Raw genomic sequence first — 22,913 nt, forward strand, 5'->3', positions numbered from 1 at the left:
GCTTAACTACGATAGAGTTAAAGGAATTCTAAGAATTCCCCCCCTCACAGCAATTCAAGCCTTGGCTCTAGGGAATTTGAGATAAAGGGGGGTACGGGTGCGAGTGTTTCTGTCTGAAGGCATATCAGAGTTTCGGCTGTGACTAGCACAGCCTTTTTGCAAAGCAGTAAAACAAGTGTAAGTAGGCACAGTGCTTAATTAGATTGTGCAAGGAAAGAACTAGAAAAGACTGATATTTTGTCTGATCAGAATATAGTGTCTATATCACGTTTTTGATTAGCATGCTGTGTGAGGTGACAGTGGCTGTCCCCTGGGCACAGGGACAACTCTGGCTGCCCCGTCTCCCCAGGGAACACGGGATTGGCCTGTGAGCAAAAGCTGGATGTGCAGTTATTATTGCAGTGCGGTGTTTATGAGAAACACTGGTTTTGCTGTTCTAATAAGTGTTAGGGCACATGTAAATTAGAAGTTTCTGGTCAAGCGGATTCAGAACCTAAGGTCTTAGAACTTGTGTGTGGGAACCACATTTGATACCTGCCACCTGGAGCTGTGTGTGTATAGGAGGAAAACTGAGAAACTACTGTGAAGGTCTGTAAAAAGGTTTGAGTGGAAGCGAGATAGGGCAAGGAGAAATAAATAATGAGAACTGACCAGAGCAAAGAGGTTCCTAAATTAGCCCCTTTTGGGAGGGGCTCACTGGGAGAAGGCTGCCAGTAGGAGCAGCTCAGAAAATAAAAAGATTTATAATACTTCATTGCTGTTAGTACTGTTTTAAAGTAGGAGGATAAATGGGATAGAGTTTTGTATGCTGAAATGTCTTTGTGTTTTAAGAAATCACCCAGATTTCTTGAAAAGGGAAAACAAGGCAAAGAGAAAGCAAATCAAACATGTTGTTCAGCATGCAGCATAAGATAGCAACGTATGAAACCAGGCAAGGATCATCATGCTGAAATGCAAAGCAATCACAGTTCACAAAATGAGTACACATGATTTGCTAAAGGCTCCTCCCAAGGTAAGGGAGGAAGGGTAAAGTTGACCTCCCCAAAAGGGAAGAATTTTTGTTGACACAAGGGCCATATATTCAGTTTTAAATAAAACTTTAGTACCTGTGGAGAATGTTTATGTTGTAGTGTGGGGAATGAACAACTGGCCAGTCTGAGAAGGCATACTTGTGCAAACCTTTAAAGTAACATGTGTACTATGTGTACCTAAAAGCTTTTGTACAATTCGCTCAATTTGCTAAACATTCTCAAATGAGAAAGGTTACTCTGGAGGCAAATGATATAAAGATGTTTGGCTTAACATTAACAGACACTGAAATTAAGAAAGACATTAGTAAGGAGGTATTAGAATAAGTAAACAAGTGTTTTCAAGGGTATGGGCCTCTGCTGTACCAGGGAGACTGAAAGATGCTCCCCCATGAGCATCAAGTTTAAGGAAAGAACACAACTAGTGAGAACTGAGTAGTACCCTCAAAAGAAAGATAAGGAAGGAATCAGCCCAATAACTGATAGTACTGGATTAAGGGCTGTCAATAAGATAACACAGAATTTATACCCTGTGGTAGCAAATCCATATACCTTACTAACTTGTTTAACACCTGAGCTAACCTGGTTCACTGTTTTAGGCCTAAGAGATGCCTTCTTTTGCCTCCCTATCCACGAAGCCAGCCAGAAAATTTTTGCATTCAAACACAAGCTCACATAGTCCATGTGCCTGAAGGCTTCAAGATTCCCCACTCCGATTGGAGAACAGCTTGCAAAGACCCAGAGTCCCGGGAAGCTCCACAAGAGGAAAGGAGGCTGTTGCAGTACATGGACGATCTTCTAGTAGCCACTCGGATGAGGGAAGCGAGAGAAGCCTGGACAGTAAGCCTTTTGAATTTCCTAGGACTCCAAGGACGCAGAGTCTCAAAGAAAAGGCACAGGTAGTGAAACAGAAGGTAATCTACCTGGGGTAAGAATTATGGACTGCTCGCCAGACCCCTCTATGCTCTTATTGCCAATGGAAACAGAGATCTCCAGTGGACACAAGACACCACATGGGCCTTTCGCCAACTAGAGGGAGTGCCCTCGTGTCAGTTCCAGCTTTGAAACTTCCAGATGTAAGTAAACCATTCTTTCTATTTTTCCCAAGCAAGGAATTGCCCAGGGAATACTGGCTCAGGACTTGGACCCTTACTGAAGGGCAGTTGCTTACTTCTCTAAGCAACTAGATGCAACAGCCAAAGGATAGCCAGGTTGCCTCAGAGCTGTAGCAGCAGTCATGCTGAATATTCAAGAGGCATGCAAGTTTACCCTGGGACAAAAATGTGTTAGTGTCCCACACAGTGTCGCAGTACTGGAAGTAAAGGGTGGCCACTGGCTCTCACCACAGAGGTTTACGATGTAGAGATAGTGGTGACTAACATTGTCAACCCAGCTTCTTTTCTCAGTGGACACCATAGTTGCCTAGAGACCACCGAAGCTACGGACTCCCGTCGCCCAGACTTAAGGGACACTCCTCCGGACGATGCAGAGACCTGGTTCACTGACAGGAAAGCGACATTGCAAAGTTCACAGTGACTACCTGCAGAGAGGTAATCGAGTCTGGACCCTTACCAACAGGTACCTCTGCGCAGAAGGCTGAGGTAATTGCCCTGACCCGTGCCCTGGAAAGGGCAAAAGGGAGGAGAATAACCATCTACACAGACCTAAGGAATGCATTTGGAGTCACACATGCACATGGAGCCATCTGGAAAGAGAGGCGACTGCTGACCTCACAGGGAAAGAAGAGACAATCCAGCTGCTAGAAGCAGTTCAGCTACCTGAAAAGGCATATTAAGGCACACTAGAGAGTGAGCTTAAAATTGGAGGAAAGAAATGAGCTGGCGGATGGAGAGGCAAAGAAAGCAGCAAAGGGTGAGGTACAGATTTTCCTCGAAGGTAAGCCATAATACAATAATACTAACCAAAAGAGACGTACAACTGCAAGGGGTGGGCTACCATTTAAAGAGAGCTAGTAATCCCTTCCCATTTTTAGTGGTTACTAGTGAAGGAAGGGCACTAGAAAACACACTAGGGCCTAACTACTTAAAAGCCTTTTATAGAGTGTGGCTCCTTATCAAAATGACCAAGGCTGCGAGTGATACAGAGTGCTTTGAAATGAAGTGTTGACTTTGAAGCAGTAATTTCCACAGGCTTTCTAGAACACACATCTGATTGAAACAATCGTTGTATCGTTGTCAGGAATTTATATGCCACTATCACTCAGGTAAGCCGACAATGTGATCCTTGCCTCCAGACTAACCCCAAAATACACCCCCGGCCAAAACTCGGTCAGACTGGGAGAGGCCATGGGCCTGTACAGCAGTGGCAAATTAACTTTTCAGAACTCCCAAGGAAAGGGGGGTATCAGTATTTACTGGTATTGATAGATACATTTTCAGGGTGGCCAGAAACATTCCCCACCAGAACTGTCAAAACTCAAGAGGTGACCAGATTATTTTTATAAGGAATAATACCACGCTTCAGAGTTCCAGCCACGATATCCTCAGATAAAGAATCACATTTCATTTCCAAAATAGTGCAACAGATTAGTAGCCATCTGGGCACAGATTAGGAACTTCACACCCCATACCACCCCAATCAAGCGGCCAGGTGGAGAGAATGAAAAATTTGATTAAGCAGCAAATCATAAGACTGGGGCAAGAAGTTAATCTACCCTAGCCCAAGCTCTTCCACTAGCAATATTGCAAATTCAAACTAAAACCTTGAGCTAAAGGAATGCTGAGTCCTTTTGGAATGCCTTATAGAAGACCATATAGAACACAAAGGGAATGTCCAGAATGTCCACCTACATGGTGGAATTAAGCAAACAGCTCAGAGTAATTGAGAAACATGTGGCTGGAACTTGGAGTAGGGAGTTAGATAGCCTGGGGATGATGTATATGTTAAGTCTCTTACAGAGAAGACTTCGGAACCGCAGTGGGAGAGACCACTGCAAATACTTCTCACCACCTTCACTGCAATCAAAATCAAGGAGCAGAATGCCTGGATTCATCACTCTTGGGTGAAGAAGGCCCAGAAACCCCTTAAGGAGTGACGCCAGGAGACAATGAACTGAGATTAAAACTTACTCAGGCAAAATGAGTACATTGCGGTCGGGAGTAGCTCATATTTTAGTTTGTAGAATTGTATTGTGTGTAATCATAACTGAAGTTTCAGAACTTGAGAGTACCTCTGTTCAAAGTAATGCTAAATGGCCTTGGTCCCTGGAATTTAATCAGTATACTGGATCCATAGGAAAACCTTCTGAGATAAAAGATTTAAACATATCTACTGTAGTAACCCACGAGAATCAGATATGTGAGGAGCAAGAATGGCAGGAACAGGAACTGTGGACTCTTCAAGGAATCAGAGGAGAAGAAATCAAAGTAGGGTGCCAGGTCATCAATAGGGTAGCTTATGAGAGACCAGATGTAATTAGTGTCTGAACCTCCCCTGGTGTATATGAACACCAGGAAGTCTGTGATAACCTAAGTGAATCAGACTGTTGGTGTAATTTCACCTTGATACAGCCTGTAGAAGTGACCTGCCTTTGAGCTCGAATTAATATCAGACTTTCATTTGAATTCAAAGTAGATGTGACTGAACAACAGCTATTATTCAATCCAGAATGGTCTCTCAAATGTGTGGAGTTGATAATGCAAATTAACATCTCAAAAATCCAACCAGCCTGCTCCTCCTTCCTAAAAACTTCCTTTGAGGGCTGGACACTGCACTTTTTACCACAGCAGGGCCTTATACACCCCATACTAGTTCAGACTAAAACAGGCATATCTCAGGAGAAGAACAAGAAAGGAAGGAGCCAGCTCTCCTGGTGCCTAAAACCAGGAACACCAAGAAATCAGTTTCCTTAGGTCATTTTCCAAGCCGGTTAGCTGAACACCCAGGCAATGACTGGTAAAGGGTGCTGAACTGCAGGTGGTAAATTAACCCAAGCAAGGAAGGTGATTTTCTTTACTTATAGCTATCCCCTTTCCTACTGAGATCAGTGATTGTCCCAGTCTGAGGCGGTTGGATTCTGCTTAAAAGAGGTAGAGAGAGAGACCCCCCCTCAGAGCTGAGCAGCAGGCTGTAAGATTTTGAGCATCACTTTTGTGCTGAGTGTTTCAAGTAGCAGAAACCTGATCCCAGTTTCTTCTGAGGCACTGCAATGAATTTAAGCTCTTCTCTCAGACTTCCCCCTTCATTATTTACTTGAGGCTTGGACCTGAAGCTAGGGGCAAGGTGGGTGAAGTTTTGTAGACCAGGAGAGACATTCCTGCTTGCCACACATCTGAGAAATCAGGTGCTCTGGAGGGGGAAGGAGATTCCTGAGGCCTCTACATTTCAGAACAAACATCTGCCTCAAATATGACCTAAACCTCTGTCAGATACACTTGTGAAGTGTGTCTGAATTTGCAGTGTGAGCCAGCACATCCCTCTGGCAGGGAGGGATGGTCATAAACAGAAAGCAGTTCCTGTTCCCCATAACAAACATCTAACTGGTATATTAGGGACAAAATTAGGAGTTTTAAATGGAATTGATTCAGAAATACTGGTGAATAAACTGGCCACTGCAGCAGGTAGCCTAACAAAATTGAAGCAGCCTTTATAGTAATCTCTATTGGCATTAGGAACTAGCCAGTGACAGATTTCAAAAGTACTGCCAAAGTAAGGAAGTATGAAAAGGCCAGGGACCAAGACCACAAGTTGATAGTAGAAACACTTAGTATAGTACAAGATAATGTGTCTTTAGCTTTCAGTTGTATACAAGCACAGTTATGGATACAAGCAACAGCAGCTCTGATCATATGGGAAAGGGGTGAAGGTAATTTTCCAGCTAAAATTCAAGAAATTGTGTGGGATAATGCAATTGATATTGAAAGGAAGTTTCAATCCTGGCAGACTATGGTGAATTTCACCTATGATCCTGTTTCTAATGTGGCAACTGCCTTTGTGCTTACCATACATAATGCCACTGTTTATGTTGTCCATCCCATCATTGCTCTAGGATCAAACCATGAAAAATCAATACTCTGTCCTTCAGAACATAGAGTATGGGCACGAAAGATGAATGGAAAGTGGCAGACAGTAAACTTAGAATCCTGCATTACTAGAGAACAGATGGGATTCATTTGCGAAAGCAATACTATTAATGCTCAGGATGTGTGTTTGGACACTGAACAGAGTATTTGTCCCTTCAAAGTCCATCCAGTCACTGACCAGAAAACTGTGCTCGTATATACTGGAAAAGGGTGTATGCTTGAGAACTGCTTGTGCTGCTGTACAAATTGATAGCAATGATGTTATTCTGTCTAGTAGAAACCATTCTAATCTCTGTATATGTAATTTTGTTAAGGTTATTGGATGTGATCTTTGGGTCGTCACCAACTGCGAATAGAATCTTTAATAAGTTTTGTCACCCCATTGTAGTCTTACTAATATTAGTTGGGATAAGTTTAGGACTATCTATTATATTGTTAATTTGGTACTGGAGAATGCTACAACAAATAGCTGTACTAACATCTTTGTCAAAAGCACACGGTGAAGCACTAAAAGACACTTACTGTTGTGAAAGTTTTCATTAAGTAAAAGAATTTACTTATTTCCTAGGAAAGGGGGGAATGAGACGGAGTGGGGATCCATTCTTAATTAGGTGAAGTGCCTGGAAGAGGTGAGAGGTCTGTAGGGCCAAAGCTGAAGAAAGGCCGCATTCCAGAGACAGCAAGGAGACAGAGAAAGAAAAACAGAAATTACCGCAAGGTCGATCTGCCCCAGACCTAGGAATTCCTCTGATAAAGAAGAACTAGTGCTAAATGTCACGCGGAATGAATATGTATGAACTTATTGTGAAACTGTATGCATATGCATTTGGGAGGGGGATAAAAGACGACCTGAGATCTTCAGAGGTACGCATGCCTTGTTGGGGGACTTGCGTCCGGCGCGTGTCGTAAAATAAACATACCGGGCTTTACAACTTTTATAAAGTTGTGAGGTTTCTTCTTTTCTCCGCAAAACATAGTGCAGAGGAATCCAACATGGAGGAAATGCCACAGAGATCCCACAGGAGGAGGGGCTCCAAAGCCAGCCCAGGATTCTCTGAGGAAGAAAGAACCACCCAGAGCCAGGAAGGGGGACAGAGCTTTAGGCAGAGCTCAGAGATGGTGGTTCATGAGCAGCTTCGTGATGGGGAGAAGCCCCACAAGTGCTTGCAATGTGGGAAGAGCTTCAAACACAGCAAGCACCTGGTCAGCCACCACATGATCCACACCGGGGAATGGGCCTACGAGTGTGGGGAATGTGGGAAGGGCTTCAGCTACAGATCCACCCTTGTGACCCACCAAGGCATCCACACTGGGGAGAGGCCCTGTGGGTGTCCCTAGTGTCAGAAGAGGTTTCACACCAGCTCCAGGCTCCTCCAGCACCCACAGATTCACTCGTAGGAGAGGCCCTTCTGCTGTCCTGACTGTGCAAAGGGCTTCAACCACAGCTCCCACCTCATCAGGCACCAGCACATCCACACTGGGGAAGGGCCCTACCAGTGCGCCACATGTGGGAAGAGGTTTCACACCAGCTCCCATCTCCTCCTGCATGAGCGGATTCACACAGATGAGAGGCCATTTTGCTGTCCCGACTCTGGGAAGGGCTTCAAGCACAACTTCACCCTCATCAGGCACCGGCGCATCCACACTGGGGAGAGGCCCTTCGAGTGTCCCCAGTGTGGGAAGAGCTTCACCCAGAGCTCTCACTTGACAAGACACCAACAGAGCCACCAGTAAGGGAGGCCCTGCAAATGCCCCAGCTGCAGGAACAGCTTCATGCACTGCTCTATTTTCATTCCCCATGGGAGAACCCACATTGAGAAGAGCCCTTGTGATCCATTTTCCCTGTGATCCATGCTGGGAAGACACCTGCCTGTTGTCCTGCCCCTGCCCTTGACATCATGTGGGGTTGAAGAACATGAGAGTCTGGCCATGGCCCTGTCATTACATTTACTCCAACCTCAGGTTATGGCCAGGGGCAGGAAAGGGACTCTCTATGTCTCTTTCCCTGAGGAGAGGAGTGCCCTTTCCAGGCAGGGGGAAATACGTGGCCAGGAAGAGCCTGCTGTTGATGTTGTAGTTTTCCCTGTAAATAGCTTTTCTTATCTCTTCTGTTATCAATATTGTTTCTGTTCCATTTTTTCCTCATCTTGTTGCTGTTCCCAATAAATTGTTTTTATCCCAGCCCAGGATCTTTGCCTTTTGTGCTTTCCATTGGAGGCAAGAGGGCAGTGAGGGAAGCGCAGTTTTAGCAGGAGCAGGAATTTGGGGAATCCCATTCCTGAACCCCGGCCCGTGGAAACCGAGCATCCCAGCTGGTCCCAGCCCTGGTGGCCATGGCAACAGCCCTGGGAGCGGGTCCCTGGCTGGGGCTGTGGGAACCTCTTCCCTCTGGTGCCCAGGGACAGGAGTGGAGGGAACAGCTGCAGCTGAGTCAGGGCAGGCTCAGGTTGGATGTCAGGAAAAGGTTTTTGTCCAGAGGCTGCTGGGGCCCTGCCCAGGCTCCCCAGGGAAGGGTCCCAGCTCCAGGGCTCTCTGAGCTGCAGCAGTGTTTGGACAGCGCTGCCAGGCCCAGGCTGGCATTGTTGGGGTGTTCTGTGCAGGGCCAGCAGTTGGACTGGAGGATCCTGATGGGTCCCTCCCAGCTCAGCCCATTCTGTGGTTCTGGGATCCCATGAGCCTGGGGATGGGGCTGCCAATGGTTGCCATGGCAACGGGCTCTGGCTGGAGGCCTGAGCTGGTGTCCGTGGCAACCACCTCTGGCATGGGATCTCCATGGAGCTGCCATGGAAACTGACCATAGCAAGAGCGGCTGGTGATGGTTTCCATGGAAACTGACCATAGCAACAGGGGGCCCCTGATGGTTGCCTGCTAAGGATCAGATTTGCCACAGGCCCTCAGAGGGGTTCCATGGGGATTTCCAAGAGTCTCCAGGCTGTTCCAAAGCTGGAATGTCACAAGCACACACAGGGGCTCTATGGAGACCTGCCAGAGCTTCTGGAGATGGTAAAGAGCCCTGTGGTCAGAGGCAGTCACAGCCATTCCATGGTGACATCCCAGGGACTTTGGGCTGCAAAGGCACAAATCTGTCACAGGCACTCACGTGGGCTCCACGGTGACATCCCAGGAGTCCCCAGGCTGCCAAAGAGCCAGGATGTCCCAGACACTCACAGGGGTTTCTGTTACGGGCACAGTGGTACCTTCAGGCAAAGTTCATTAGAGAAGCTCCTGTTGGGTAACAAGGCACAGAAAGGATCCCCAATAGCCCCCATAGATCCCCAAATGTCACTGTTGAGTCAGAGATGACACGGACTCAGATCAGGAGGCTAAGGGCCAAAAACCACCCGTTTATTCAATCCTCTTCTTTTATACATTGGTTTGCTACAGGTGGACCTCACTGGTCCTTTAATCAACACATTTCACATGATTGGCCAGTTAAGACAACACCCTTCAGTAAACACTTTCATGGAAAAGAACCAACTTTTTACAAACATTGTTGGGGCACCAGTTATTGATGTTTATTTTATGTTGAGCCTTTTTGGGGACTCCCTGGATGGGGTAAACCCTCCTGTAGCAATTCTGTGCCAGATAAAAGGAGATGCAGGGGACTTTTTTGGTCTTCAGCTTCTTGTTTATTGTCATCTTATCTAAAGTTTTGTGTTGCTGTCCACACCAGGCTCAGCACACTGGAAAGACACCTCAAAACGGCCCTAAAATGCACAGTTTCAAGGTCTTTATTGTTGTCTCATTCAATTAACTCTTAAAATGTACATTATTTCTACTTATCTGCCAATAACTCATCCCCTGACTGTCCACATAAACTCTACACTGTGCTTTCCTTGACCAATCACCCTGTGCCACCAACACTGCAGAACATGGAGTAGATGAAAAAGAAGACAGGCACTACACCGCAATTCCTCCATCTTGCTTCCTATCTACAATATACCAAAAATCCCAAAACCTAAATTTCTCATCGAAGTGACATACTACACTACTCCCCATTACCTATTTCACACTTTGGTAAATTCTAATCTATCTCAAAGTCTTGGAAGTCCTCTCCAGGGCGAAGGGTAAAGACAGTGTTTCTCTGGGGGTCAGGACCCCTCAGAGCAGACACAGAAATATTCCCTGTGCCCTGGATTGCCACACATTTAACCTAAAATCCTTTAACCCTTAACATGTGAAGTTACCAAAAATGTTCCAGGTAAGCAGGATTAGAAGGAGAAGAAATAGAGAACAACAGAAAGACAGCAGATCCATAGAAAGACATACACATAGGCACCAACTGCTGGGGTACCAGCATTGCTAACAGAGGAACCACAGGAGAAGACAGGATCCAGACCATGAGCTGGCCTTGTGCTCCGGCTTTTAACCCCCTCAGCCTTCACGGGCCCGCCCCTGGGATGGGACTACCAGTTGTTTGTCCAATCAGAGCCAGGGTGGCACCAGCTTCTGGGGTGTGATTGATTGACAGCTCAGCCAATCAGAGCTCAGTTAACACTGCCCCTGCTATGTGACTGACAGCTCTGCCAGGCCAGGGCTGGGGATGGGGCTCTGTTCCACCACAAACCAAGGCCTGACCCGGCCCTGGCCCTACACGGGCATTCCGAGCATCCCAAGGTGTCTCGGGACATTGATCTCATGCAGCCTCTGACAGTGACCACGGTGACATTACGGAACCTCATGAAACCAAGGGTCTACGGTGACATGGTGGACCTCCGTGTACTGAGGAGTCCATTGTGGCTGAGAGGCAAGATGTCTTCACAGACTATTCAATGGGTGAATGTAGGGATGTTAGCATCTTTGAAATGGGTCTTAATGTCTCTACTAACTTCAAGAAACATTTTAACTACAGAGGCCGGACAGCTTGGTATAGGAACGTGCTTCTTGTTGACGGAGTGACAAAACTATTCTTTGTTTTCTTAAAAAGGAAAAAAAGCTCAGAAGTTTCTCTCCTCAATTATGTGAAAAGACATTTCATAGGAAGCCTCCTGAAACAGAAAAGGGTCTGCACAAGCCTGAACTTCTGAACTCTGGGTTAAAATCACTGGTTCAAGAGGGGAATATAGGGTAGGGGGTTCAAAAAGTCTGTATCGTCTGAGTACCTCAGCCAATGGGGAAAGGAAGGGGGCAACATGTGGCTAGGAGCTTTGATAAAAGGAGGCTGATCCCTCTTGAAACTTCGAGGAGAAAACTCCATGGGCATGTGCCCTGGTGGATTCTCTCCCTTTATTCCATTAAAGTTGAAGGACTCTGCTGTCTCCTTTATAGACACTGGCTTTTCACAGTGTGATTTTCCGTACATGACACCATGGAACACCACAGAACCAAGGAGCCATTGTGACACATCAAGGCCCTGTTTGAACAGAAAAACCATTGCTGACAGTACAGAACTCATGGAACCAAGGGGCCATTGGAACAATGCACATCCAAGGACACCGTGGTGACACTATGGAACCTCATGGAATCAGGGAGACCATTGTGATACTCTGGTACCTCATAGAATCAGGGGGACCATTACGAAATTCAGGACCCCTGTGGAACCAAGGGTCAAGGATGAAGCTGTGGGGCCCGTAGAACCAAGGAGCCATTGGGACACAGTGGGGCCGCAGGGAGCTGAGGAGCCATGGTGACATTGCAAGGCCTCAGGGAAGCATGGGGCTATTGTGACACTACAGAAGAAAGGAGAACAATGTGACACTCCAGGGCCTCATGGAACCAAGGAGACCATTGTGACACTGTGGGGCCCTATGGAACCAAGGGCACAGGGAACAGGTGTGGCTGGTTTGGCCTCCCAGGGGCTGCTGGACAGGTCTGGCTGACCTTGGCATGTCAAGGCTGCTTCTCCTCTTCCCCTGAAGCGCTGGGACTCTGGGCTTTCCTTCCTATGGGAGAGAATTGTCCTTGCCCTCCAGGAGCTCATGGCCAAAACTGGGATTCCTCCCCCAAATATTTTTATATGCAAAGATTGTTCCCAGATGAAATCTGCCAGGAGAGACAGATCTGGATGCCTTGGCCACCCAGGGGCCACCTCTCATCTGCCTTTGAAACACTGGGATCATGTGCTTTTCTTTCTTATGGGAAAAAACCATCCATCTCAACCAGGTGCCCATGGCCAAAATTGAGAATCTGCCTCCAGAATTCCCAACATCCAAGGATAGCTCCCAGACAAAAGCTGCCAGGACTGATAAGTCTAGCTGGCCTTGGCTTTCTGAGGGCTGGCACTCATCTGCCTCTGAAACACTAGGGCTTTGTGCTTTCCTTCCTAATGAAAAGGACTTGTCTTCCTGTCCAAGCACCCATAGCCAAAACTGAGATTCCACCTCCAAAATGCCCTATGTCCAAGGAGAGTCCCTAGATGAAAGGTGCCAGGACAGACAGATCTGGCTGTGTTGGCCTAAGGGTGGCCACCTCTCATCTTCTTCAAAAACACTTAGACTTGGCTTTTTTTTTTTTTTTGGTAAAAACCATCCATCCTGACCCAGTGCTCATAGCCAAACCTGGAATTCTACCTCCAAAACTCTGTACATCCAAGGATTGCTCCCAAATGAAAGCCAGACAGGTCTAGCTGCCCTTGCCACTTGGGAGCTGTCCCTCACCTGCCTCAAAAACCTGTGGCTCAATACTTTCCTTCCTATGAAAAAGAACCATCCTTCTTCTCAAGGAGTCCAAAGTCAAAATTGAGATTTCTCCTCTGAAATTCCAAATATCCAAGGACTCCTCTATGACAAAAGCTGCCATGACAATCAGATCTGGCTGGCTTGGGAGCCAGGACAGGAGCCACCTGTCTCCTCTTCTGGCTTTGAAACACTTGGGCTCCGTGCTTTCCTTCCTATGAAAAAGAACTGTCGTTCTTATCTACAAAGAAATGGCCAAAATTGGGATTCCACCTCGCAAATTCCCTATATCCAAGGGTTGCTTTCATACAAAAGCAATTAGAACAGAGAGGCCTGGCTGACTTAGGCCTCTGATGGCCACCTTTCATTTGCCCCTCAAATATCGGTGTTCCCTGCTTTCCTTCCTATATAAAAGAACCGTCCTTCTCCTCCAGGTGTCCATGTCTGAAATTGGGATTCCACCTCCAAAATTCTGCATATCCAAGGGTTGCTCCCAGGTAAATCTGTCAGTACCATCAAGTCTGGCCGGCCTTGGCCTCTGGTGGATGCCCCTGCAACACTGGGGTTGGGTTCCTTCCTTCCCATGGAGATCCTGGGACACTGTGGGGACCTCATGGAACCAAGGGGATCCTTGTGGTACCACTGGAGCCCATGGAACCAAGGGGATCATTGTGGCACCACTGGAGCCCATGCAACCAAGGGGCCATTGTAACACAGCGGGGCTTCATGGAACCCAGAGACCATTATGACTCTGTGGGGCCTGATGGAACCATGGAGACCATTGTGACCTTTCAGGGCCTCATGTCACCAAGGGGGTATTATGACACCTCAGGTCCTCATGGAAGCAAGGGACCATTGGGACACTGTGGGGACCCATGGAACCGAGGGAACAGGGAGCAGGTCTGGCTGCAAGCACTGAGCCTGCAGGCCCCAGGTGAGATATGAACTCTTTCAGTGCTTCCATCCTCCCTCGAGTGAGAGAAAAGGACAAAGTGCAGGCACATAGAGGAGCAACATGAAGACACCGAGGTCAGTGAAGAGGAAGTTGAGTCCCAGATGGGAGGGATGAGGAGATGTCCTGATCTTGGGGCTGAAATCCTCTTGTAAAGCTATGGAGAAGGATGTAACTGATACATCAGACTCTCTTTTTCCCTGTATCGCATTGAAAAGTACAAGGAAATTACTTGTTCAGCAAAGGCCTCCATGCTAAAGCAAATGTTGAAGTAGCTGTGATCCCATGAGAAGTTAGAACACTGAAAAAGTGAAGAGTGATGAGATCCTGTGCTTTCAGAGGGAAAAGAAAAAGACCTCTGTTCTCAGAGATGAAGATGATTTCAGAAATAGATGAGGAGAACCTTTGCTCTTAAACAACTCATCATTAAACTAATACCCCATAAGTTGACTTGGCCCACAAACACAACTGTAAAAGAGCTTTGAAAAACTGGGAGGGATGTCACAATTGCAGATTTTTTCTGGGCAGTTGCTATTCATGGAAATTGAGAGCCACAACAGAAGTGTTTCTTCTGGAGCAGTCTCCATAGCATGAAAGAGAGACTCCTCTCCCTAAGTGAACTAAAGAAAGACTATTCTAGTTGGGGTAAACTGACTGAAAATTCTAGGTTTGTCTCTTTTTATTGTCAGTAAGAAAGAAAAGGTTGTAGGGAGAGGAGAAGTGCTCTGAAAGTTTTGTTCTTATTACTCTTTCTTTTAGTTGCTATTAATGAACTTTTCCTTACACCCTTTAAAGTTTTGAGCCTGCTTTGCCGTTCTCCTAATCTCATCACACAGGAGGAAATGAGTAAGTATATTCTAGTGAGTGCACTGGTAATTAGCCCATACTGGACCTAATGAGACGGAGTGGAGATCCATTCTGAATTAGGTGAAGTGCCTGGAAGAGGTTAGAGGTCTGTAGGGCCAAAGCTGAAAGAAAAGCCGCATTCCAGAGATAGCAAGGAGACAGAGAAAGAAAAACAGAAATTACCGCAAGGTCGATCTGCCCCAGACCTAGGAATTCTTCTGATAAAGAAGAACTAGTGCTAAATGTCACGCGGAATGAATATGTATGAACTTACTGTGAAACTGTATGCATATGCATTTGGGAGGGGGATAAAAGACGACCTGAGGTCTTCAGAGGTACGCATGCCTTGTTGGGGGACTTGCGTCCGGCGCGTGTCGTAAAATAAACATACCGGGCTTTACAACTTTTATAAAGTTGTGAGGTTTCTTCTTTTCTCCGCAAAACACTACTACAATAATTGCTGCATTCTCCAAGAAATATTAAACTGGTGAACCAAAACCACTACAGAAATATTTCTGATGAACTGCACTAGAGCAGAGGGAAATCAAGGCAGAGCCATGGTTTGTCAGGACTTGCTTGATCCTAATGAGCCCCATAGTGCATTTGGAGCTGAGCCCTGGAACCTCAGGGCCTGAGAGGAGATTGCACAAACCTTTTGAGGAGTCAAAGTCAGAAGACAACCCCAAAGGTTCTCAAATCATGGATGTGTCCCACTGAGATCCATCCCCTACACAGGCTCCTAATGGACTCCTTGGAGGAGAGAATTGGAGGCCAGGATGGCACAAAAACCTCTCAGAGATTCAGTGTGGAAAGGAAAATCCAGAGTACCTTAAAAATCTTGAGTATCTCAAAGTATTAATGAGCCCCACTACATGTCAGTACAAAGCTCTCAAGGGACTTGTTAAAGCAGATAATTGGGGCCATGATTGCAGAAACCTCTCACAGTGTCTGTATCAAAAGAGAAACACCAAGTACATTAAAATAACTGAAGTACTTTGAAGCATTAATGAGCCCAACTGAGTGTTGTTACACACAAACCCTCTCCAGGGACTCATTACAGCAGATAATTGGAGGCCATGATTTCACAAATCTCTCAGAGACTCAGTGTCGGAAGAAAAATCCATAAAAGTACCTAAAACTATCCTTAAATCCATAAAGTACCTTAAAAACCTTGAGTATCTCAAGCCATTAATGAGCCCCACTGAGTGTCAGTACAAAGCTTTCCTGGGACTCATTAAAGCAGATAATTGGGGCCATGATTGCAAAACCTCTCACACAGTGTGTATCAAAAGGGAAACACCAAGTACCTTAAAATAACTGAAGTACCCTGTAGTATTAATGAGCCCCACTGAGTGTTGTTACTGACAAAGCCTCTCCAGGGAATAATTACCACATATAATTGGAGGCCATGATTGCATAAAGCTCTCAGAGACTCCAAGGCAAAAGCCAAACCCAAAGTCCTTTGAAAAACTCTGTGAGCATTAAGGAGCCCCCAGGGCCATTACTGAGCAAGGCTCCCCAGGGACTCCTTCCAGCAGATCCTTGAGGCCACTGGGATGTGGGCTAGGGGGGGATGCTGAAGGCAGGACAAGGGGCTGACAGTGTCCAGCCTGGCTGGGGCTGTGCCAGGAGGCCCCAGTGCCTCAGGACAAGGTGTCTCCTCACAGCCCTTATTGGCACAGACCCTGATGCTGTGCCCCAGGACACCAAGACTTGGCTTCCCTTTGTCCCCACCTGTCATCACTGCCTCCAGTTCTCTGCTCTGCCTGGGGCCTGGGGACACTTTCTCAGTCGTGTCCCTCAGTGGGACCCATTAAAAGTCCAAGAAACTTTGGAGTTGGATTCTGACTTGGAGATCTCGAGAGGTTTCTTCAGCTCCTTCTCAGGGACTGATATTCAGGGCCTGAGCACAAAGCCCCAGAGGCTCATTAAAGTCCTGGTGCTGTGTCTGTGCTGCTGAGCTGGGCTGGGCTCCTGGCACAGAGGCAGCTCCTGGTAACCAAGAGGAGCTTCAAAAGCACATTTCTCTTGATGAGCAGCTCTTCTTCCAGCCCAGCAGGGCTGGGGCACTGCCTGCAGCCATCCCGGGCACAGCACAGAGGCACAGAGAGCGTCAATCAGTCAGGGCTGGGAAGGTGCTGAGAAGTGCCTGGGGCAGAATCACTGCCAGCCCTTGGCATAGGAACCTCTGGCTGCAGGACAATGCAGCTGCAGCTCCTGGAGCCATCTCCTGCAGCTGGAACATCCCAGTGCCTACAGATGCTGTGAGTACAACTCTGAGTATTTTTGGTGCAGGGGAGGTGAAATGCTCATTAAGGTCTGATATGCTGAGGGGTTCTAATCAGTCATAGAATATTTCCAGGTCAAGGATTTTAACAAAAATGAGAAAATTTCCTAAGACTTTGAAATCAGTTTCCTGCTTTTGGAGAATGGCAGGAAGGGGGGATAAATATTAAAGGTAGGTTATGAATTATTAATTATGAATTTTGACAAGTGTCTGAGACATCTGATATGTTACTTTTGGTGATTATAGGGTCACAGGAGATCCCTAATATGCTTTCAGCCTTTCTGTCCATGGACAGCACCAGCATCCCCTTTGCTGGACCCATCAGGCTCAGTCTGAGCTGTCCTTTCTCCAAACTACAAACAGAACCTGCCCCCAGTGTGTGCCCTGCAAACATGCAGGGTTCTGTATGGCCAAGGAGAGTGCACAGAGATTTGTGAGTGTTGGCAGGGAGAGATCAGGCACAGGGAAGTACCTGCAGGAGGAAAATCTGCAGGAAGCAGAGAGAAGATCAGGCAAGGAGAGAAAACAAAACCCAGAGATGCTGTGGCAGGGAGAGTTTAGAGATGCCCACAGGACCCCCTCCAGTGCAGCCCCTCCCTCTGAACAAGCCCCCTCCCTCCTGTGCCCCCAGCCCAGCCTCTGCCCTCAGGGCCGGGGCTCCAAGGCGTGCAGCCCCTCCTGTGCAGGCAGAGCTGCAGCAGAGCCGTGGGGCAGCTCTGCAGCCCAGGGCCCAGTTCCCTCTGCAGAGCGCATGGTTGGGAGCAGCTGCCCGGCACTGGGGGCTCTGGCAGGGGGCACAGCTGGCTCAGGGTGACACTGTCCCCAGTGCCCAGCTCTGGGCAATGCTGTCAGTCCAGCCAGGGAAGGAGCTGCATCTCCCTCAATCCAATGCCATCATAAGGACACTTGGGAGTCTCCCTGAGATTTCAATCCAAGCTGGGAGCTCCAATCCAGGGTGCAAACCTGTCCTAGAGCATCTCTGAGTTATAAGATTAATGGGGAAAGGCAGAGGTGCTGTGACACTGAAAATGCTGCTATTGGGTTGGTGAAATGAGCAAGGCGAATCCATGGCTACAAATGTGGTTCTGGGCTGTGATGGACACATCTCCTCTCAGCAGTGCCTGGTGACATTTTAGGGGAAGCATGGCAAGGTTATCACCCTCCACCAGAGAAAGGTTAAAGCCCAAGGAAACTCGGAACAGATCAGAATGACAGACCATCTCCCCTCAGTCTCCACTCATCACTTTGCCTCCCAGAAATTGCTCTGTTCTCCCTGAGTCAAGTAGAAATGCTGAGGGTTTCCTGATATCCAAGAATACCAGGAATAACATTGGGGAGCTTATAAAGAAAACCTCAGATCTTGAAAATACTAAAGACCATATCTGTGTGTTCCAGAGGTGGGTGTATAGGAAATGGCTTTGATTTTGGTTACAGGAATCTCCTCCAACTTTTCACTGTCCTTTTCTGCATGAACAGGTCCCTGTGCCCAGCCACAGCAAATGTCCAACAGCAGCTCCATCAGGCACTTCCTCCTCCTGGCCTTAGCAGACACGTGGTAGCTGCAGCTCCTGCACTTCTGCCTCTTGCTGGGCATCTCCCTGGCTGCCCTCCTGGCCAACGGCCTCATCATCAGCGCTGTAGCCTGTGGCCACCACCTGCACACGCCCATGTTCTTCTTCCTGCTCAACCTGGCCCTCAGCGACCTGGGCTCCCTCTGCACCACTGTCCCCAAAGCCATGCACAATTCCCTCTGGGACACAAGGACTATCTCCTACACAGGATGTGCTGCTCAGCTCTTTTTCTTTATCTTCTTCATCTCAGAAGAGCTTTTCCTCCTGAGCGTCATGTGCTACGACCGGTACGTGTCCATTTGCAAACCCCTGCACTACGGGACCCTCCTGGGCAGCAGAGCTTGTGCCCACATGGCAGCAGCTGCCTGGGCCAGTGCCTTTCTCAACGCTCTCATGCACACAGCCAATACATTTTCCTTGACCCTGTGCCATGGCAATGCCCTGGGCCAGTTCTTCTGTGAAATCCCACAGATCCTCAAGCTCTCCTGCTCACACTCCAACTTTAAAGAACTGGGGCTCATTGCTGTAATTGCGTCTTTTGGACTTGGATGTTTTTGTTCATTGTTTTCTCCTATGTGCAGATCTTCAAGGCTGTTCTGAGGATCCCCTCTGAGCAGGGACGGCACAAAGCCTTTTCCACCTGCCTCCCTCACCTGGCTGTTCTCTCCCTATTCCTCAGCACTCTAATCTTTGCTCACTTGAAACCCCCCTCCATGTCCTTCCCATCCCTGGATCTGGCCCTGTCAGTTCTGTACTCGGTGGTGCCTCCAGCCCTGAACCCCCTCATCTACAGCCTGAGGAACCAGGAGCTCAAGGCTGCAGTGTGGACACTGATGACTGGATACTTTCAGAAACATTAAACTGCTGGCCAGTGTTTGCAAATCACTTGTAATAAAAGTTATTTTTGATATTTCTTGTTGGTTTGGTTGTGGGTTTTCTTCCCCTTTTTTTAGGTTTTTCATATTGTCCATAATTAAATATCAGTGTTTGGGCCGTTTCTCATTTTCTTTCTCTCCACCTTCCCTGAGCCCACAGACTGTGTCATGGAGCACTCCGTGGGTGCATTAGGCCCCAGAGCACCACAGTGGACCCCTGGTTCTGTGGGGCTGCACGGTGTCACCATGGTCCTCTTAGTTCCACTAGGCCCTGCAGTGTCACAATGGCCCCAGAATATCCCAGTCATCACAGAATGACAGAATCAAATAGGCTGGACAAGACCTTTGAGATGATCAAGTCCAACCAATGCCATAATACTGCCTTGTTACCCAGAGCGTGTCACTAAGTGCCACTGGAGAGGGGCAGTGACACTGCCACCCCCTCCCCGGCCAGCCCATTCCAATTCCCATTCACCCTTTCTGTGAAGAACTTCTTCCTATTGCCCATCATAAACCTCCCCAGGTGCAGCTTAAGGCTGTGTCTTCTTGTCCTGCCCTCCAGCAGATCCACACTCACACCCAGCTTGGTGCCATCTGCAATTTGTGAATGGTGGACTCGATCCCCTCACCCAGATCATCAGTGAAGATATTAAACAGGACTGGGCCCAGCACAGATCCCTGGGGGACACCACCAGTGCCTGGACACCAGCTGGGTGCAGCACCATCCCCACCACTCTCTGGGCCCAGTCTCCAGCCAGCTCTTTACCCTGGGAGGGGTGAACATGTCCAAGCCATGGGCTGCAGTTTTTCCAGGGAATTCTGTGGCTCATGGTTTTAAAGGCTTTGAAGTCCAGGCACACAACATCCACAGCATTTCCTGCATCCATAGGTGGGTCACCTGGTCATAAAGGGAGACCAGGTTGGCCAGGCATGACCTGCCACCCCTAAATCCACGCTGGCTGGCTCTGATCCCTTGGCCATACCATGGGTGCCCTGTGATGGCACTCAAGGTGATCTGTTCCATAACCTTGCCAGGCACCCAGATCAGGCTGACAGGCCTGGAGTTCCCCAGATCCTTCTTCCAGCCCTTCTTGGGGACGGGCTCACATTGGCACCTCCAGTGCTCTGGAACCTCCCCACTGAGCAAGGACTGATGGTAAATGTTGGAGAGCAGCCTGGGGAGCTCATCCACCAGCTCGTTCATCCCCCTAGGATGGATTCCATCCGATCCCATAAACCTGGGAGCATCTGATTGGCTCAGCAGGTCAGCAACTTCTTCCTCCTAGATTCCAGGGGGCTGTTTTGCTCCCTGTGCCCACCTACCAGCTCAGGAGAGCACTTGTCCTGAGGACAGCCTGCCCTAATATTGAACATTGAGACATACAAGGTATTAAGCAGCTCAGCCTTTCCTTATCTTTAGTTACTATATTCTACACTGTGTCAAAAAAAAAAAAAAGTAGAGGTTCTCCTTATCCCATATTTTGCTAAAAATTTATTTCTAGAAACATATTCTACTATTTTTCACAGAAGTGGCCAGGTTAAGCTCTAATTGATCTTTCACCTCTCAGCTTTTCTTTCTGCATGACCTAGCAAGATCCTTAAGAATTTCCTAAGTTGCCTGACCTTTTGTCCAAAGTTGATGCTCTCTCTTTTTTCCCCTGAGTTCCCACAAAAGCTGCACGGCCAGCCAGGCCAGTCATTTTCCTCACTAGCTCATCTTTTGCCACACAGGCTGCTCCTTCCCCTTCCCCCTTAAGATTACTTTCTTGAAATGTGTCCATCCTTCCTGGACCCCTTTATTTTTAAAGGCTGTTTCCCCTTTAAAAAAATCAGTACCTGATTTGGTACTCCCCAAATCAGCATCCTAAATAGGCCAAAGTCTGCCCTTCCTAATTCCAGTGCAGAAGTTTTCTTGCTGCCCCTCCTTTCAACAACATTGAAAACTTGATTATTTCATTGTCACCCTGTCCCAGGCAGCCTCTGAACCCCACATCTGCCACCAGCCCTTCTCTGTTTGTGAACAGCAGCAGACAGAGCTTTCCTTGGCAGTGGGAGTGTTACCAAAAATTCGGTAAAACAGAAAACTCCTTAAAACCAGTGTAGCATTAAGAATCAGCATTCTTTATTCAGTTGGATGCACAGGGGAGAGCTCCTCCCAAAGCCATGCAGGCTGAGTGCAGGAAAGTTTCTCTTTATTTTCTCTATTTTGCACAGATATTCATTGATTTTCCTGGACTAAACTTACATATGATAATCATTTCACCAAAATCATTAACATATTTCCCATCCTCTATACCCATGTGTTCTTCTCTTCTGGGGGTCTCTCTGCTGGTCGTGGACCCCAGTGTTCCAGTGGGTCTGGCTGAGCTGGGAGGACACTGAGGCTGCTGAACTTCAGTTCCCCTTCTCACACAATGGGCATTGTGTGGTTTCCAGAGGCCTGGGGTTGTGGAGAGCAAGCTCCAGGTGTCAGCTCACCTGATGGAGACAATTGATCATCTGTTGACATGAAGTCATAGAGTGGGCTATGATATCACAGAGTGGAGAATGGGAGGTCATGGAGAAGCTACAGCATCATAGATTGCATTTATGACATCACAGAGCAAGCTGTGACAGCAGAGGGCAGCAGTCTGACATCACAGAGCAACTAGGACACCACAGAGTTGGCTGTGACATCAGAGACCAGTTGTGTGACATTAGAGAATGGGCTGTGACATCCCAGAGCAGGCTGTGACATCCCAGAGGGGCTGTGTGACATCCCAGCAGGGCTGTGTCAGGTCACTGGGTTGGTCACTCTGCCTCAGCTCCCCCTCACAGTTTCTCCCAACAAGTTCAATGCTGTTCATGCCCAGCAGGGTCCCTGTCCCCCAGGATCCCCCCGGCCCACCTGGAGCCACAGCCTCCACCAAAGGATGTTCCACAGGATCCACCCCAGAGCCTGACAGGGGACAAGGGGCCAGGGCTGTGTGACCAGGACAGCAAGGACAGGGATTATCCAGGTCACTGTGGCCTGGGTTGGGTTTCTCAGGGCAGGAAAGATGTTTGGCAGCTGGAGCAGGGTCTGGGAAGGGCCTCCAAGGTGGGGCTGGAGCCCTTGGGCTGTGAGCAGAGGCTGAGGGAGCTGGGCTGGTCCAGCCTGGAGCAGGGAAGGCTGACGGGCTCCTCATGCCAGCCTGGCAGTGCCAGTGAGGAGGGGATGGAGAACACAGAGCCAGGCTCTTCACCGGGGGCTGGGGGGAGACAAAAGCCGATGGGTGGGGGGGAAAGAGGGGAGATCAGCCAGGGCATGAGGAGATGAAATGAGTCAGGCTGCTTTCAGCATTTCCTCAACACCAAGAGCAGCCTGACCTCCCTTCTCCATCCACCACTGATATATTTGCAAATCAGGAATTGTTTGAGCTGTTCTGTCCTCAGTCCAGGACAAGAATCCTGATACAAGAACTTAATTGTGTTTATATCTATCACAGAACCACATTAGTCAAAAATTAATTTTAGTATGCAAATCAATTGTGAACAGTGGACTCATCAGACATGCTGGGACATTGCACATAGCTCAGAGAAGAGTTTGGAATTGTGTGATTGTTATTTTAATGGTGTAATTTTTATTAAGTTATATCCTGTTCAACTGTGGTCTGTTGGCTAGGTCCAGTGTGGGCTGGAGGGAGCTCAGATTTGCACAAGGCTGCTCTGAATGCCAG

General features: G+C 47.9%; 1 protein-coding gene and 1 pseudogene across 1 annotated transcript in view; both read left to right on the forward strand.

Annotated features, from left to right (window-relative positions):
• LOC131559625 (zinc finger protein 345-like) overlaps window positions 1-22,913 on the forward strand; it is a 740,983-nt gene that overhangs the window by 6,837 nt on the left and 711,233 nt on the right. Inside the window, 2 exon segments of the mRNA XM_058808040.1 lie at window positions 7,250-7,357; window positions 7,409-7,745. Of these exon segments, the coding sequence (XP_058664023.1) occupies window positions 7,250-7,357; window positions 7,409-7,745 (445 nt within the window).
• LOC131559844 (olfactory receptor 14C36-like) lies at window positions 18,269-19,200 on the forward strand (annotated as a pseudogene).

The sequence above is a fragment of the Ammospiza caudacuta genome, chromosome 7 (assembly GCF_027887145.1).
Source record: "Ammospiza caudacuta isolate bAmmCau1 chromosome 7, bAmmCau1.pri, whole genome shotgun sequence".
Classification (NCBI taxonomy): Eukaryota; Metazoa; Chordata; class Aves; order Passeriformes; family Passerellidae; genus Ammospiza; species Ammospiza caudacuta.